Raw genomic sequence first — 17,607 nt, 5'->3', positions numbered from 1 at the left:
ACACCATCATTATTATTATTATTTATTTATATGGCGCCACAAGTGTTCCGCAGCGCTTTACAAATTACATAACCAAAAAAGTGACTTACAGTACAATACAATACACTACAAGTACATGGACAATATACATTGATACATTGGTGGCTATAACACCCAAATAAGCAACCAAGTGTTAGGTGCCCTAGTGGTGAGTAAGAAGTAGATGAAAATAAAGTAAGGAGAAGCACAATAGGGTAGAGGGCCCTGCTCACAAGAGCTTACATTCTCAAGGGGAGGGGCAGACAGACAGGCATGATACAGATGGGGAAGAAAGGGAACCAGGAGCATGTAGCAGCAAGTTAGGTTGGGAACTGGAAAGCATTGATGAAGTAGTGGGTCTTGAGAGCCCATTTGAAGGATTGTAGAGAGGTGGAGAGTCTGATGAGGAGAGAGAGAGAGAGTTCCAAAGGTGGGGAGCAGCACGGGCAAAATCTTGGAGGCAGGAGTGAGAGGAAGTAATCAGTTGGCATGAGAGGTGGCGTGCATTTGTTGAACGAAGAGGGCGGACAGGAGAGTGAAGGGAGATAAGGTCAGAGATGTAAATGGGAGAGGAGTGTGTGAGGGCTTTGTAAGTGAGTGTGAGAACCTTGAATTGGGTTCTGAAGGGAAAGGATAACCAGTGGAGAGCTTGTAAGAGAGGGGAGGCAGATGTAGAGCATTTAGACAGAAAGATGAGTCGAGCGGCAACATTGAGGACAGGACTGGAAAGGAGAGAGATGGGAGTTGGGGAGGCCAGATATGAGGAGGTTACAGTAAGCCAATCTGGAGATGACCAGTGAGTGTGATAGGGTCTTAGTAGCATCCTGGATGATAAAGGGTCTGATCCTGGAAATAATTTTTAGATGGAAATGATAGGACTGTGAGAGGTTCTGGGTATGTGGTTTGAAGGAGCGGTAGGAGTCTAGAATAACTCCAAGACAGCGCACTTTGGAGCTAGGTTATGTGGGAGGGTGGGAAGATGATCATCTCAGTCTTAGACATATTAAGTTTAACAAATCGCTGGGACATCCAGGAAGATATACTGTAGCAGAGAGACAGTTGGACATATGAGAGAGGAGAGAGGTCAGGGGAGGAAAGGTAGATCTGAGTGTCATCAGCATAGAGATGACAATGGACGTCAAAAGAGCTGATGAGTTCACCTAGAGAGGACATACAGTATAGAGGGAGAAAAGGAGAGGTCCAAGAACAGAACCTTGGGGAACACATACTGTGAGAGGATGTGGGGGAGGGGAGATAAGCCATGAGAATAGACAGAGAAGGATTGGTCATAGAAGTAGGAGGATAGCCAGGAGAAGGCAGTGTCACATAGACCAAGGGAGTGAAACATTTGCAGCAGGAGAGGGTGGTCCACAGTGCCAAAAGCAGCAGAGAGGTCAAGGAGAATGAGCAGAGAGTAGTGGCCTTTGGATGTGGCAGCAAGGAGGTCGCACATTGCCTACCTCAAGCCGGAGACCACACACAGAAGCGCAACTTTGTTCCTACAGCCACCGGGACTCTACATCTTCTCTGGGCTCTATCTCCCACTCTAGCCCAAGACGGAGGCCTATCATAGCACCCAGCACTAGAAGCAATAAGACGGACGAAGCACCGCTGTACTTAGCCGGGACACCGGCAGACAGCATGACAACAAATAGGTGATGAGTAGCCTGTATACAATAACACTGCTGCTATTATCCATGTTTATATATCCATTTATTTTGCTTACTATTTCATTCCACCATTCGACTGGGTTAATTGCATAGAATGTGTATGGTGCTTTATTTGTGTTGACACACAGTCACACATCAACACAGGCTGTGTGAGGATTTCAGGACTCAGAGGTGCTTTTTGGGCTGATTGTGCTGCTATCTACTGTCCAGTGCTTAAATATACTACCTAATTGGCTCAACTATGGAGAGTGTGTATGGTGCTTTAATTCGTGTTGACACACATGTTAATACAGGCTGTGTGAGAATTTCTAAGACGTCCCTGGGCTGACTGTACTATCGCTATTACTAACATTAACGATTTACTGCTTACTAAAGGACTGGCTGCTCCGGGTATAACCAATTGATATCAGTGTATTTAATTACCACAATATTTACTGGTCTGATTTATCCTGGATTGATGTTTTTATTTATATTTTTTTGCTTACATGTATTTTTCGATTCATTAGTATTTCTGATTTTTTTTTTAGTGATTAATAAATTACCATTGTCCAGCGCTCTCCTCCTATATATATATATATTTTTTTGTTTCATTTTAAAATTCTTGTCTCGGGTTCAGCATTCCCAGGTCTTTGGGCCTGATTCAGACCCACTCGCGAGCGGCTGTCCGCTCGCAAGTGGGTCGATGTTATGCACTGAGCATGCGCACGACGGAGGGAGCTCTGTCGTACGCATGCGCCAGACGCGACGAGCGAAGGAAAGTCCTTCGCTCATTGTGTCCGATCAAAGGGGGCGTGCTGTCAATGTTGATTGACAGCACGCCCCCTTTGGTGGGCGTGCCGGGGGCATGCCTCCCTGATGGGGGCGTTCCCACGGGAACGCCTCCCGTCAGAAGCCGGCCCACTGACATCACTAGTGATGTCAGTGGGAGTGATTTTGGCTCTGATAGAGCCAAAATCACTCCGGAGCTTGCGGTTGAAAACCTCAACCGCAGGCTCCGGCTCGCAATTTCGATGGTCGCGATGGTCTCGACCATCGCGGCCATCAAAGAGCACGCTCGTATAGCCTGTGGGTGGTGACCCACAGCTATACGAGCGTCCAGGAGGACGCTCTATGAAAATGGAGCCCGGCCCTCATTCAGAGCGTGCGCTCTGCTCAGAGAGTATGGCTCTGAATGAGGGCCCTTGATCAGAGCAGCAGGACATAGGTGATTATATATCTGTACTTATTTTGGAGTTTGACATGTGTACACTTTAGCACTAGTGTTTAATTGTTTTCTTTTATCACAGTGTCAAAAGCAGCAGAAAGGTCAAGGAGAATGAGCAGAGAGTAGTGGCCTTTGGATTTGGCAGCAAGGAGGTCGTTGCTGACTTTTGTGAGGGCAGTTTCAGTGGAGTGGAGAGAACGATAGCCAGACTGAAAAGGTCAAGGAGGGAGTGGGAGGAAAGAAAGGTGGTAAGGCGGTTGTAAAAAATATGCTCAAGGAGTTTGGATGCAAAAGGGAGGAGAGAGATGGGTCAGTAGTTGGCGAGAGTGTTAGAATCAAGGGTAGGTTTTTTAAGAATGGGGGAGACAAGGGCATGTTTGAATGCAGAAGGGACAGTGCCTTATGAGAGGGAGAGATTGAGGAGGTGGGCAAGAAGGGAACAGGCACAAGGATAGAGGTAGCAGAGGAGACGTGAAGTGATCAAGGGGCTATGACTTCCTCTCCAGATAGAGGGGAGAAAGATGTCAGTGTAGGTAAAATGGAAGGGAAGGGATGATCCAGGAAAGGAGGAGGTGTAGTGCTGGGGGACTGGTGGAATATGATATCCTGAAGTAAGGAGTCAATTTTAGATGTAAAGTAGGTAGCAAAGTCAAGGGCAGAGAGCAAGGAGGGAAGGTGAGGAGGGGGTGGGCAGAAGAGAGAGTTCAGGGAGGTGAAGAGACACTGGGGATTTGAGGACTGGGAGGAGATGAGGTGCTTGAAATATGACTGTCCAGAGAGGGAGAGGGCAGCACTGTAGGATGAGAGCATAAATTTGAAATGGAGAAAATCTGCCTTAAAATGTGACATTCTCCACTGTTGTTCGGCGGTTCGTGAAGACTTTTGCAGATATGTGATGCATTTGGAATGCCAGGGTTGAAGTGTAGATCTGCGATGGTGAGTAGTGATTACCGGAGCAACAGAGTCAAGAGCAGAAGTAAGGGAGGCATTGTATAGGGAAGCAGTTTGTTCAGGGCTGGAGAGAGAGAGCAAAGGGGAGAGAAGTGAGTCAAGTAGGAAAGAAAAAGACACTGTGTCGATAGACTCAATGTTACGCCTAGTGATAGTGACCTTAGGAGGTAGAGAAGGGGAAGGAGAGAGGGATAAGTTAAAAGAGAGAAGGTGATGGTCAGAGAGGGGGAATGGGGAATTGGAAGAATCACAAATATTACAATGGTGAGTGAAGACCAGATCAAGCGAATGCCCACTCACATATGAGGGTGAGGAGGTCCATTGGGAGAGACCAAAAGAGGATGTGAGGGTGAGGAGTTTGGAAGCAGAGGATTCAGTGGGGATATCAATTGGAATATTGAAGTTACCTAGGATAATGGAGGGAAGGTCTGAGGAGAGAAAGTGAAGGAGCCAGGAAGCAAAGTTGTCAAGGAATTTGAAGGTAGGGTCAGGGGGATGGTAAATGATAGCTACTTGCAGGTGTAATGGTTGGAAGAGGCGTATAGCATGAACCTCAAATGTAGAGAATGTAAGGGATGGTTCAGGTGGTATAAGTTGGTAGGTGTAACCAGGGGAAAGAAGGACCCCCACACCACCACCATGGCGACCTCCAGGCCGAGGGGTGTGAGAGAAGGTGAGGCCCCCAGAGGAGAGAGCTGCAGCAGAAGTGGTGTCAGAAGGTGAAATACAGGTTTCAGTAATGGCTAGGAGATTCAAGTTGTTGGAGATTAAAAAGTCATGGGTGGGAACCAGTTTATTACAGACCAATCTAGAGGACCATTAGAGGTGTGGTCTGGGATAAGGCCAAGTATCAGTCATGTACATGCATAGCTAATGCCCATATCCCTAAAGAAAGGAGGAGCAAATTAAAATCTAATGCCATCTTGTGTATCATGCTGGCATACTGTCAACAAAGCAAAGTATACAGATTATGGGACATTAACAACAAAAGGCTCTTGAAGTCACATGACCAATTCAACTAAAGAAAAGCAGGATATTGTAAAACTACAAAAAACTTGTAATGCTAGATATGCCCACAGCTGTAAGCCTTTAAGAAACTGAAACCACAAATATAAGTGTTCAGCCACAGAGCAGGAGTACTATGGAGAGAAACAAAGGAAAACCTCATAAAAGGTACAGCGAAGAATATGAAAACTTTGTATGCTATGAACCTCAAACCCTCCAAGAAGCAAAGTCAAGCAGCGACTGGCAAGAGTGGATATCAACCATAGATAAAAAAATATGTCGATCTTCTGCAAAAAAACTCAACCCCGGCACAGATGGAAGTCTTGCTTGCTACAAATCTGACTTGTTGCCAAGGGTTACACTCAAAGATCCGGCAATGACTATGGGGAGATATTCTCGCCTGTTGCAAGGTATAGTATGCTATGCATGGTCATTACTACATTTTCTGGTTATGATTTGCTACTTTACCAGCTAGATTTTGATTCAGCCTGCTTGAACAGTGATATAATGAAAGAAATTTAAAAAGAGCCACCGGAGAATTACAATGCAGATACATTCCCAGAGGGAAAGGTATGTCTTTTGAAGATATTGCTGTATATTGTAAGCAGTGGTCCCGGCTGGTACGGTACATCAAGTTAGAGAGTGTACAGTTAAATATAAACAACTGATCATTTTCTATATTACAAGTGAAGAGAGAAAAGCTAATTCATCATACTTGTCTTTGTAGATGAGCTACTGCGTGTAGGGCAAGAGACCCAAATAGCTGATGTCAAGCTGTTACTTAAGCTGAGCATACACGCTACAATTATCGGGGCGATCCACCCGATATCCGCGGATCGCCCCGATAACTGTGGCATGTGAGCGGGCGACCGAGGGTAAAATATTGCTCGGTTGGGCATGCCGGATTGTCCAGCATGCCCGTCCGGTGCAATATTTATGGGGTAAACTTTCGGCCGCATCGGGCAGTGTATGCCCTGCCGCGGCCGACAGTTTGTTGGTCTGACAGGCATTTTATCGTGCCGTGTATGCCCAACATAAGCGACAAATTCAAACTCTAAGACCTTGGGCTGGCGCACGAATTGCTGAGTTTGAGGATCATTTAAAACTTAAGTGCTGGGGCTGTTACTATAGACCAACAAGACTACATTGTGGCAATCTCTATTAATACAATTCAGGTGCTGATATATCCTGTATTGAACAGCTATGCTCAATTTGCATTTAAAACAGCTGCAAATAATTTAGTATGCTTGTGATCGCATACTTAAACAAAATAAATTACCATATAGGAACTTACATCTAATCATGAACAACATTTTTAAGTGTTACGCTAATGAAATTTTCACATATATTATATTAATATATTTGTCTTGGCTGAAAGAAACTATTAAACACGCATATATAGAATTGTACATATATAGGTATGGATAATTCCATTATATAATTACACAATAAAAAGCAGCTGCAATTGATTACATAAGAAATTAAATAAAAATACAATCCAATAATATTATAAAACAAAAATTTGATCTTTAAATACTTCCCAAACTAATACAATAATATAAAATAGGGTATTGGGTACACAGATGGACCTCACTATTACATATCTAGTCAGAACTAATGGAGTCTTTACCAGAATGTCTGGTATTATCTTGCAATGCTCCTCTGGTCAATTGATCAATAAATATATTTCTTAATTCTGCACGATACTGCCCAATTATGAGTCCTTAATATTCAATGGAATTATGTACTCCATATCTCAGATTGGCCGGCTCCTGCAGAGATGATTTGCCTGTGATTGCAGTAGTTACATGTACAGGTCCATGGTGTGCAGCTATAGTCATTCATAGCCGCATTGCTTGCTAGTCCACTCCAGAGGTTAAGGTGGTTACCTGCAGGCACTGAACCACACACCTGGTGTGTTGGTTTGTGGTAGCATGCAGTATTGTGTTACTCCACCAGACTCAAGTGAACCTGGATCTGGTGGAACAATACAATATCGCATGCTACTGCACACCATTGCACCAGGTGTTTGATCTGGTGCCTGCAGGTAACCACCTGCAAGCACCAGCATACCCGGTATACTCCAGGCTGCAATTGGAAATCTGTACATCCTGTACCTGATGTTGTATACTGTTTACCCTCTGTCATCCTGCACCAACTTCTACTAGTTAACAAAACATTCCCTGGTTCAGTTTATTTGTCATGTGGACTGACCTTTAATGCACAACAATGCAATCTATTAGCATTGTAGGATCTACCAATAAGAACAGGGCTACATTAACCTTACATTACAATGCAGATTAACGGAGAGCTGTTTTTCTTTCCTACCCACAGCGACTCACCAGTGCCTGCTCCTAAATGCTATGATGTATTGCCCTACCTTTGCCAATGTAATCCTCTCTCCCTGTCTGTGGTTTTACACCAATACCTTGTAATTATGCTATGTACAGTATTTATGCCTTGGTTTTCTACTGTATTTTAGTTACACTGTGCTATTATATATATATATATAATATTTACTATATGCATGGTGCTGTATGCTTAATCAAATATAATAGTAATTACAATTTCTGTAATACATCAAATTTGCTGAACTTGCATAGTCATTCATTTTAATTATTAGTATAATTGATGTTGAATTCTCTACTCTTCATGGCTATAGATTTATGCCTTCAAGAAGCATTATATGCAATACACTACAAATACAGTACTACACATCTGTTGAGCTGTCCCATCCTGCAATTATTTTATTAATAAAGGTTGTAATGTACAATGTACCTTGAGAGCTTGGTTTACACAGCTGGTGAAATAAACCTTTTTCAAGAAAGCTGACAAAAACAAAATTTGATGGTTCATGGTAATGCAAATGGGTAACAAATCCAGTAAATGCAGTAGGATTGCAGTCTTTATCCAAGTATCCCTAAAAGAAGATGATATTCTATTAAACCTAGTGTAACATCTTAAAAAATACTTTAAAAAAAAAAAATTAAAAAATTGTTACATCATTTTCAGACTATATTGAAGCACTATATACAGTACATATGATAAATGCTATGCATTCCTATGTGTTGAAATTATTACAGTGAGCCCCATATTAAAAGTATATTAAAAGTATACAATTGGGTAAATGGAATAGTGTGCGACTTGAAGGCATCGGTGAGTCCAGGGGAAGTTTAAGAGATAAGAGCTTCCATGTGAAGGCTTCAAGTAGGCCACCTCCTCTCTGGCAGTGTAGTCTACTGCATGTGCACAGGTCTCCAGGAATATGGCACCCACGCCATGTTCCCAGAGACTTCACTATTGTGCATGCATAAATCTCTGGGAAAATTGCTGCACCATTTCACAACTTATTTCTTCTGCTCTGCAGTGCCGCCTGACACAGTACTTTAGAGAGGTAATAATTAGTATATAAGTGCAGGGTATGCAATGTGGGCTCACCCGGCACTCGTTATGGAAACACCAAAGAATATGTGGTCTCCAGGAAACAAAGTCCAGCTTTTATCTCCATCAACTTAAAAAGAAACAGGTAAACCTAGGACAGAAATACTTGCAGTCTTATTTGTGTTAGAGGTCTTCCTGTACCTGTTCTCCATGTACCATGCTTCTCCATCCAGTCTCTATAACAGCTATAACAGCAGTTACAGTATAATAAGTCTTGGCATTCATCAGTCAAGCAGAGAAACAGAATGAATGGTCTGCATTCTGATCCTTCCCATATTGTCTCTATACAGAAGGTAATGAACATCAGGAGGACAGGTAAGATATACTCAGGCTATGATAGGATGTCCAAAACGGAACACAGTCAAATAATGTCTGAATGTGTTTGTATATAGATATATATATATATATATATATATATATATACACATTACTTGCATCTTATATATATATATATATATATACAGACAAGGAGAATCCAGCACTCAGGTATATAAATAACGTGGTCAGGTGCCTTTCCCAGAAAAATATGTCCAGAACAAAGTGGATGGCACTCTGACATAAATATATCCAATAAAGACGCTGGCAACACAGCCATTGTGGGCATAGCCTAGCCATGTAAATTAAGGCAAACTTTCTATTATCCTTGACTAGCTGCGAGCAGATAGGGGAAAAAGCTTTGCGTGCCCATGTGAGCTCCACGGAAAAGTCTTGAAATTTAAAAAGATGTTTATCTTCCTATGTAATGGAGCGCTGCTTTCTTAAAGCCATACAGAAGGCCATCTTGTGCAAATAATTTAAGCATTAGAAGAGTAGGACCCATGGGCGAGCATTGGGGGATCATGGAGAAGGTCCTACTCTGTGAACCCTCTTGATTACTACATCTCTATTATTATTATTATTACATTTTATTTGTGGTCTGCAGTGCCGTACATACAGTAAAGGGTACACAGAACATTACATTACAATACAGTAACCAAAATATAAACAGAACCCAAGTAACAATTAGCAACACAATTCTCCATACACAATACAGCTCTGAAGGTGAAGGCTGTTATAGAAGTGCTAGAGAAGAAGGCTGTGAGACAGTGGGGAGGAGGACCTTGCTCCTAGGAGCTTACAATCTATGGGATTGGGGAGACAGACAGATGACATGAGGCATGAGTGTGTAGAGGGGGACCTGAGTGCAGGAAGTAAGCAAGGTAGAGATGGCTGAGGCAGGAGGGGCAGAGACCTGGTAACATGGTTATGTGGTGGAAGGGTATGCTTTGGTGAACAGGTGGGTTTTCAGTGCACGTTTGAAGCTCTGCAAGGTTGGGGAGAGCCTGATCGAGTGAGGAAGCTCATTCCAGTGGAGGGGGCTGCACGGGCAAAATTTTGGACACGAGCATGAGATGAAGTAACCAGGGTGGAGGAGAGGTAACAGTCATTGGCAGACCGGAGTGAGCGGGAGGGAGTGTGTAAGGAGATGAGGTTGGAGATGTAGGGAGCAGTAGAGTTAGAGAGGGCCTTGTATGTGAAGGTGAGGAGTTTGAAAAGGATTCTGTAGGGGAATGGGAGCCAGTGAAGGTTTTGGCAGAGGGGAGTAGCAGAAGTGGAATGGTGGGAGAGGAAGATAAGTCTAGCTGCAGCATTGAGAACAGACTGGAGGGGAGCAAGATGGCTATGTGGGAGGCCAGTAAGGAGAAGGTTGCAGCAGTCAAGCCGAGAAATGATTAATGCATGAATAATCAGTTTGGTAGCATTCTGGGAGAGGAAAGGCTTAATGCGAGCGATGTTGCGTAGCTGGAAATGACAGGATTGTGCCAGAGATTGAATGTGGGGGAAGAAGGAGAGTGTGGAGTCAAGGGTGAAACCCAAACAGCAAAGTTGGGGGACAGGGGAGATGATGGTGTTGTCAACAGTGATAGCGAGATTGGTTCGAGTTGAGACTCTATTAGGGGGAAAGATGATGAGTTCGGTTTTGTCCATGATGAGCTTCAGAGAGTGCTCGGACATCCAGGAAGAGATGGCAGAGAGGTAGCTGGATACCTGATAGAGGACAGAAGAGGAGAGCTCAGGAGAGGAGAGTTACAGTTGCATGTCATCGGCATAGAGGTGGTATTGGAGGCCGAAGGAGCTGATGAGTTCTCCTAGTGTAGAGGTGTACAGGGAGAAGAGCAGCGGGCCCAGGACAGAACTCTGTGGGACACCAATGGGAAGGGTGGAAGGGAGGTGGAGCCAGAGGCAGACACAGAAGGAGTGGTTGGTGAGGTAAGAGGTGAATCAGGCATGGATGGTGTTAGAGATGCCAAAGGTCTGAAGGGTGTGGAGGAGGAGAGTATGATCCACGGTGTCGAAGGCTGCAGAGAGGTCCAGGAGGATGAGCAGAGAGAAGTGACCCCTGGATTTGGCTGCAAGCAGGTCATTGGTGACTTTGGCCAGGGCAGTTTCAGTGGAGTGAAGTGGGCGAAAGCCAGATTGAAGAGGATCAAGGATGGAGTTGTCAGAGAGATAGCTGGTGATGCGGCTGTAGACAAGCCACTCAAGTAGTTTGGTGGCAAAAGGGAGAAGAGAAATGGGGTTGTAATTGGCGGATGAGGATGGGTCGAGGTTGGGTTTTGTAAGGATAGGTGTGACAAGAGCATGTTTGAATGAGGAGGGAAAGATGCTGGTGGAGAGAGATAAGTTGAAAAGGTGAGCAAGGTGGGAGCAGGCGGTGGAGGAGAGGGAGAGTAGAAGCGAGAAGGGAGGAGGTTAAGGGGGCAGGTGGAAGGGGGAGAGGAAAAGATGAGGGAGTGGACCTCATCACCCGTGGTGGGGCTGAAGGATCACAAGGTGGGGTGGCCAGGAGGTATGGATGGTGGGGGAGGTAGGGTTGCAACAAAGAGATTGAAGGAAATACTGTGATGAATTGCCTCAATTTTGGAAGAGAAGAAGGAGGCAAAGTCAAATGCAGTGACAGAGGATGGGAGGGGTGGGGGGAGGGGGACGAAGGAGAGTGTTGAAAGTACCAAAAAGGCAGTGGGGATTGAAGGACTGAGAGGTGATGAGCAACTGGAAGGATTGCTTGGCGAGGGAAAGGGCTGAGCTGTAAGAAGAGAGGACACACTTGAAGTGAAGGAAGTCCGCCAGAGAGCGAGATTTCCTTCAGAGGCGCTCGGCTGTGCGCAAGCACTTTTGGAGAAACCAGGTCAGTTTGGAGTGCCAGGGTTGGGGTTTGGACTGATGGAGGGGGACAGAGGAGGTGGGGCAACAGAGTCAAGTGCAGAAGTGAGGGTGATGTTGTAGAGGCTGCCTGGTTAGGGCAGGCCATGGTTGATAGAGGAGAGAGGAGAGTATCAAGTGATGAGGACAAGACAGCAGGGTCAAGAGTCTCAAGATTGCATCTGGTGATGGTGGCTTTGGGTGAGAGGAGGAGTGGAGGAGTTGAGAGAGTAAAGGAAAGCAGACGGTGGTCAGAGAGGGGGAGGGGAGGGTTGGAGAAGTCAGAGAGAGCACACAGATGGGTGAAGACAAGGTCAAGGGAGTGGCCGAGACAGTGGGTAGCGGTGGAGGTCAATTGAGAAAGTCCAAAGGAGGAGGAGAGGGCAAGAAGATTGGTGGATGCAGGATTAGTGATGTCAATAGGGATGTTAAAGTCACCAAGGATTATAGAGGGAAGGTCAGCAGAGAGGAAGTGGGGAAACCAGGCAGCAAAGTTGTCAAGGAATTGGGTGGGGGAGCCAGGGGGATGGTAGATGACTGCAACATGGAGATGAATGGGGTAGAAGAGATGGATAGAGTGTACCTCAAAGGTGGAGAAAGAAAGGGAGGGCTCAGGTGGGATAATGCGAAAGGTGCAGTTGGGGGATAAGAGAATGCCCAATCTGCCGCCTTGGTGGTTGTCAGGACTGACAGAGTGGGTGAAGGCGAGGCCCCCATAGGTGAGCGCAGTGGGGGAGGCAGTGTTATAGGATGAGAGCCAGGTTTCGGTGATGGCAAGAAGATTTAGAGAGTGTGAAATAAAAAGGTCGTGAATAGCAGGCAGTTTATTGCAGACAGATCTGGTGTTCCAGAGAGCACAGGAGAATGGGAGGGAGGGGACGGGGGATATATGGATGAGATTGTCTGGGTTGTGGGTGAGGGCATGTGGGCTAGATCTAAGGGGAAGGTGTAAGCCAGTGGATATGGTTGGTATGGGACAGGGGCGAGGAGGCATGGTGGCTGACTCAGGGTGGAGGGAGAGTGAAGGATGACAAGAGAGCAAGTAGGAGGTGGGCAGGAAAGCACAACAGAGGATGCAGCTAATTAGAGGGGAGGCAGACAATTAGGAAGTATGATATGGTGGTGAGGTAGTGGAAGAGACTAGGTAAATAGTGTTGGAGGAATAAAAGTAAAATAGTGAGTTGGAAATAATACACTGGTAAGAAGTAGATTTAGACAGGGTATTCATGTGTATATAAAGCAAAATTACATTATTTGGGATGTGCATTCAGAGCTTATTCAAAATCTGAAATTTCAATGCAAGAAGCTGCAGCTGAGGAGAAAGGTTTTGCAGTGTCCAAACCAGGGAGATCAGTGTAGCGTGTGCAGGTTATGCAGACAGCAGAAGTTTGTTTTGGTGATTTTTGGTGACTCACTGTGTAGCTTGAGTGAAGTCCATCAGTGTTAGTGTTGGCTTGCAGTGTGTTTGTCATCTGTTTTCCTTCGGTTTAACGCTGGTCTAATGCTAATATTGATTTTAAATGCTCAAAACACTTTAGAACTGAACACTTCAGAAGCTGGATGCCCGAACAGCCTAACAGCCTACACTGAACTGCAAAATATAAGGCAACAAACATGTGTGCATCCTGATTACCCCCACCCCCTTGCAAACAGCCCTCCACCACCAGCAGAAGGTGCTAATCAAATCTGTGTATAGTGTAGGTCTGTATACAACTCTAATTCCCTTTAATATAAAAACATAGTACAAGTTTAAAACAACTTACAGCAACTAATATCAATTTACCTATGCAATGTAATAGCTGAAATGCTATAAAAAACATCGATTTGTTGCATTTGGTTTGAGTAGTTACAGCAACTAATATCAATTTACCTATGCAATGTAATCTCTAAATTCCTCTTCAATGCCTAAGAGTGAAGGCAGGGTGATTCAGACAAATTTGCCAGTATAGGACCTTTGATGGATTCAGGGAGCCCTACAAGCCTAATATTATTTCTGTAGGATCTATTCTCAATGTTATCCAGTTTATTCAAAATCTGGAATTTTTTTTTCAAGCTTTCTGACCATGCATTGTAAATCTGCCATGTCTTGACAAATCTCTCCTATGCTGGATTCAGTTTTAGTAACCCAGTGTTGTAATTGGGAGGTGATGTCAGCTACTGCCTATGACAATATTGGATTTATGGTAAATGTAATAGCATCCACATCATAACTAAGTAATAGGAGAGTCTGGGGTGCGAAGCACCTGAGGAGTATCTCTGTCCTCCTGTACAGAAGCTGCCATCATTTCAGTGCCTGACGCCATATTGGAATCTGCTCTGTACTTCTCCTGCCTTGGCAGTAGTGGTTTTGTTGAGGTTCCTGGATCAGGAACTTATCCATGTGTAAGGGAGACTTTTGTGGTAGGGATCCTTTCCTGTGTGGAGGCTGAATAACAGTTTTTAAAAGATTAAGTAGCCGGCGCTACTCCAGAGCTGAGCAGAGGAGCTGCTCAAACCATGCAGCCAGAACCGGAAGTCATTGGGCCAAAGTTTTTTTTTGTTCTCCTGTAGGGGCAATGCTTTTTTTCCTGTGAGGTCCAATGTGTTATTGTATTATTGTTATTTTTGTGTTATTTTCTTTTAAATTTGTGCATGTATCTGAGTTACACCGCCGATGCTTCCTGGTGGTGTTCATACAGAGTTGCACTACAGATTTAGATGATGCACACACCAAGAAGTATATTAGAAATGTTTTGGGGGCGGTTACAGGGGGCTGGCTAATCAGATGCAGATGTAGCGTAGTATAGGCATATTATTGGAGGGACACGGCATGTTGCTGAAAGTGTTTACAGAGATGAATTACTCACATTGGAGGCCATACTAAGATGGACGATCTGCAATTAGCATAGAGCTTGTGCAAGTTTCAATGGTGCCAGTGATGGTGGCATTTAAAGACGTACAAAGCTTGATTGCATTTCAGTCCTTGCACATTGGGACGCATGGACGTATACCATGGAGGGACTGTCAAATGTCTGGTTATTTTGTAGATCTGGCTTGGGACCTCTGGGCCTAGCTGACATGCATATGAGACAAGATGGCTTGATCCAACTCTTGCTCATGAGTAAAAACATGAGGCTAGATACTAATGCTAGTGTAGGAACATAGGAAATCATTTGATATGCAAGGATGTTAATCTGGAACCGATGCGATTACCCAGTCCACTGGGCACTCCATTGCCTAGTGACCTAAGGAGGCCAACCAGACCAGGGATATGCTCCAAAAACTAGAGTGACTACAGTGACTAGAGTTACGGGGTGTAACTCAGAATAGCATAGCACTGGCAGATAGGAACTCAGAACTTAGGACAGGAATCAGAGTCTTATGTATCCAGAGTACAACTTGAGAAAGTTGAAACCCTGGTACAGCTCTGACGCAAGACCTGGAACTGAAACCAGTGCAGAACTCAATATCTGAGTGTTAGGAAAAGTAACACAGTTACTGAACACCGCAATGCACAAACTGTATACCTTACACTGAACCACAGCCCTGGAACCAGCACCCGTCTCTGAAACAGCCCAAGACAACACCACACAGTGCAGGAAAACCAATACCACTTAGCAGAATGTATACCTGGATAACTGCTGAGCACAGAGTAGAACAGCAAAACAAGTAACATTCAATGTTCCAGTGGAATGATGGCATAGACCACAGATGAACACAGTTGGCAGGTAAATAGAGATGGTATACTTGCAGGCTGGAGTGCAATGATAAGCTGACTTGTATGCAGTATGGGAACTGCAGGCCTAGCAGGTAACAGAGCACATCGGTGGATGTGTCCAATATGGTGAATAGTGGGAACGGTGTAATGCTGGCAAAGTGAAAACACAGCTGCAGATGAGCAGCAGGTCCGTGTGTAGCGTGGAAGCTACAATGCTAACAGAACTGGAACAAAGTGACAGGTGGAATACAGAAGGCTAGCGTGGATGCTGCGGTGCTGATAGTTGGTAATATCCCAGAAACAGCAAGTCTGTAACAGCGAGGATGCTGTGTTGCTGCAGATGAGCGATACTCAGTGAATGATGATAATTGTAGGTAGATCCGACTGCACTAATCACTGAGGGAATTCCTCCAAGTGACTATAATCTATTAACTGGGGTCCCCCCAATTTTGGATAAGTGTAGATAGGATGTAGGTGGATCTGACAGCACTAATCACTGAGGGAATTCCTCCAAGTGACTATAATCTATTGATAGTTTGTAGGTGTAAGCGATTACAATATATTTATAATGATGATAACTAGCTGGAATCAATGAAGTAGCAAAGAAGTCATGGAGGACACAACACAGGATACAAGGTACTCCTGGAGCCTTGAACTATCCGGGGTAGGAACACCTTGTTCAGACAATGGGTTGCACACAGGAGTTAGTTTAAATAGTGAGTGGTCTCTAGCCATTGGCCTAGCAGACCAGATTATCACAAAAGGTGCAGCAATAATTATAGTGAGGAGTCCATGTGATGCTTTGAATGTTAAGACCCTGATGCGTGACAGTACGCCCCCCCCCTTTTCACAAGTGGTCACCGGACACTTAAGATGGGGCTTAGGAGGATATTTGAGATGAAACTTCTTGATCAGATCTGGTGCATGAAAGTCAGAAGCTTTAATCCAAGATATTTCCTCAGATCCACCAAATAGTGCAACTTATTTTTCCTAAAATGGGAATCAACAATCTCTTTTACTTTATAGTCTTCACCTTGTTCCATCTGCACCGCAGGAGACTATGGCCCTCATTCAGAGCCGGACGCTCTGAGCAGAGCGCACGCTCTGAATGAGGGCCGTCCTCCATAAAAATGGAGCGTCCTCCTGGACGCTCGTATAGCTGTGGGTCACCACCCACAGCCTATATGAGCGTGCAGGTTGATGGCCGCGATGGTCTTGACCATCGCGACCATCGCCACTGCGAGCCGGAGCCTGCGGTTGACTTTCTCAACTGCAAGGCCCGGAGTGATTTTGGCTCTATCAGAGCCAAAATCACTCCTACTGACATCACTAGTGATGTCAGTGGGCCGGCTTCTGATGATAGGCGTTCCCTTGGGTACACCCCCGTCTGGGAGGCACGCCCCCGGCACACCCACCAAAGGGGGCGTGCTGTCAATCAACATCGACAGCACGCCCCCTTTGATCAGACACAACGAGCGAAGGAAAGTCCTTCGCTCGCCGCGTCTGGCGCATGCGCACGACGGAGCTCCCGCCGTCGTGCGCAGTGCACACCATCGACCCACTTGTGAGCGGACAGCCGCTTGCGAGTGGGTCTGAATCAGGCCCAATGGTCGTAGAGAATAAAATTGATTTAGAATCAAGGACTTGAGCAGAGAGACATGAAAGGAGTTCAATACTTTGAGATATCCTGGTAAATGTAGTTTGTAGGAAACAAGGTTGATGACTTGAACAATAGGAAATGGACCAATGAATCAAGGTGCAAACTTCATTGTGGGTACTCTTAAACGGAGGTTACGGGTAGACAACCAACAAATATTTACTAAAGTTCAGATTTTTAGAAGTGGAGATGTTGCGCATAGCAACCAATCAGATTATAGGTATCTTCTAGAAGGTGCTAGATAAATGTTAAGAAGAATATGATTGGTTGCTATGGACAACAACTCCACTTCTAAAAACCCACACTTTAGTAAATAAAGTGTCCTTGTCTCCAACTTTCATGCTGGGAATAACTTTTTTTGTCGGCTTGAATCTTGTATCTTTTGGAAAACTTGAGCAAAGCTTCTCTTACACAACGCCAGTTATCCGCAAAGTTTCTGACAAATTGTCCTGAGGCAGGAATGGTTTCCGCTGGAAGTGGTGTGAACAATGGCACTGTATAAAATGGAGTAGAAGATGAAGATTCATGATAATGTTGATTATAAGGTAGTAATTGGAACCAGTCATCCTGTGAAGCATAAATAAACATTCGTAAAAAGATATCTAGATCCTGATTAATTATCTCTGTTTGTCCATTAGACTGTGGGTGGTATGTAGATGAGAAATTGAGTTTGATTTGAAGACTTTGACATAATGAATGCCAGAATTTGACCACAAATTGTACACCGCTATATCTGACACGATATCCTCAGGACATCCATGTAGTCTGAAAATGTCCTTAA

The 17,607-nt window shown here is 44.7% G+C and overlaps 1 protein-coding gene across 1 annotated transcript in view; it reads right to left on the bottom strand.

Annotated features, from left to right (window-relative positions):
- LOC148501567 (putative ATP-dependent RNA helicase DDX60) overlaps positions 1-17,607 on the bottom strand; it is a 600,786-nt gene that overhangs the window by 68,746 nt on the left and 514,433 nt on the right. The window contains exon 32 of the mRNA XM_088450267.1: positions 7,627-7,768. Within this exon, the coding sequence (XP_088306393.1) occupies positions 7,627-7,768 (142 nt within the window). The remainder of the gene's footprint in view (positions 1-7,626; positions 7,769-17,607) is intronic.

The sequence above is a fragment of the Taudactylus pleione genome, unplaced genomic scaffold (assembly GCF_031769625.1).
Source record: "Taudactylus pleione unplaced genomic scaffold, aTauple2 ptg000513l, whole genome shotgun sequence".
NCBI lineage: Eukaryota > Metazoa > Chordata > Amphibia > Anura > Myobatrachidae > Taudactylus > Taudactylus pleione.
This window is presented reverse-complemented; position numbering and strand designations above follow the sequence as displayed.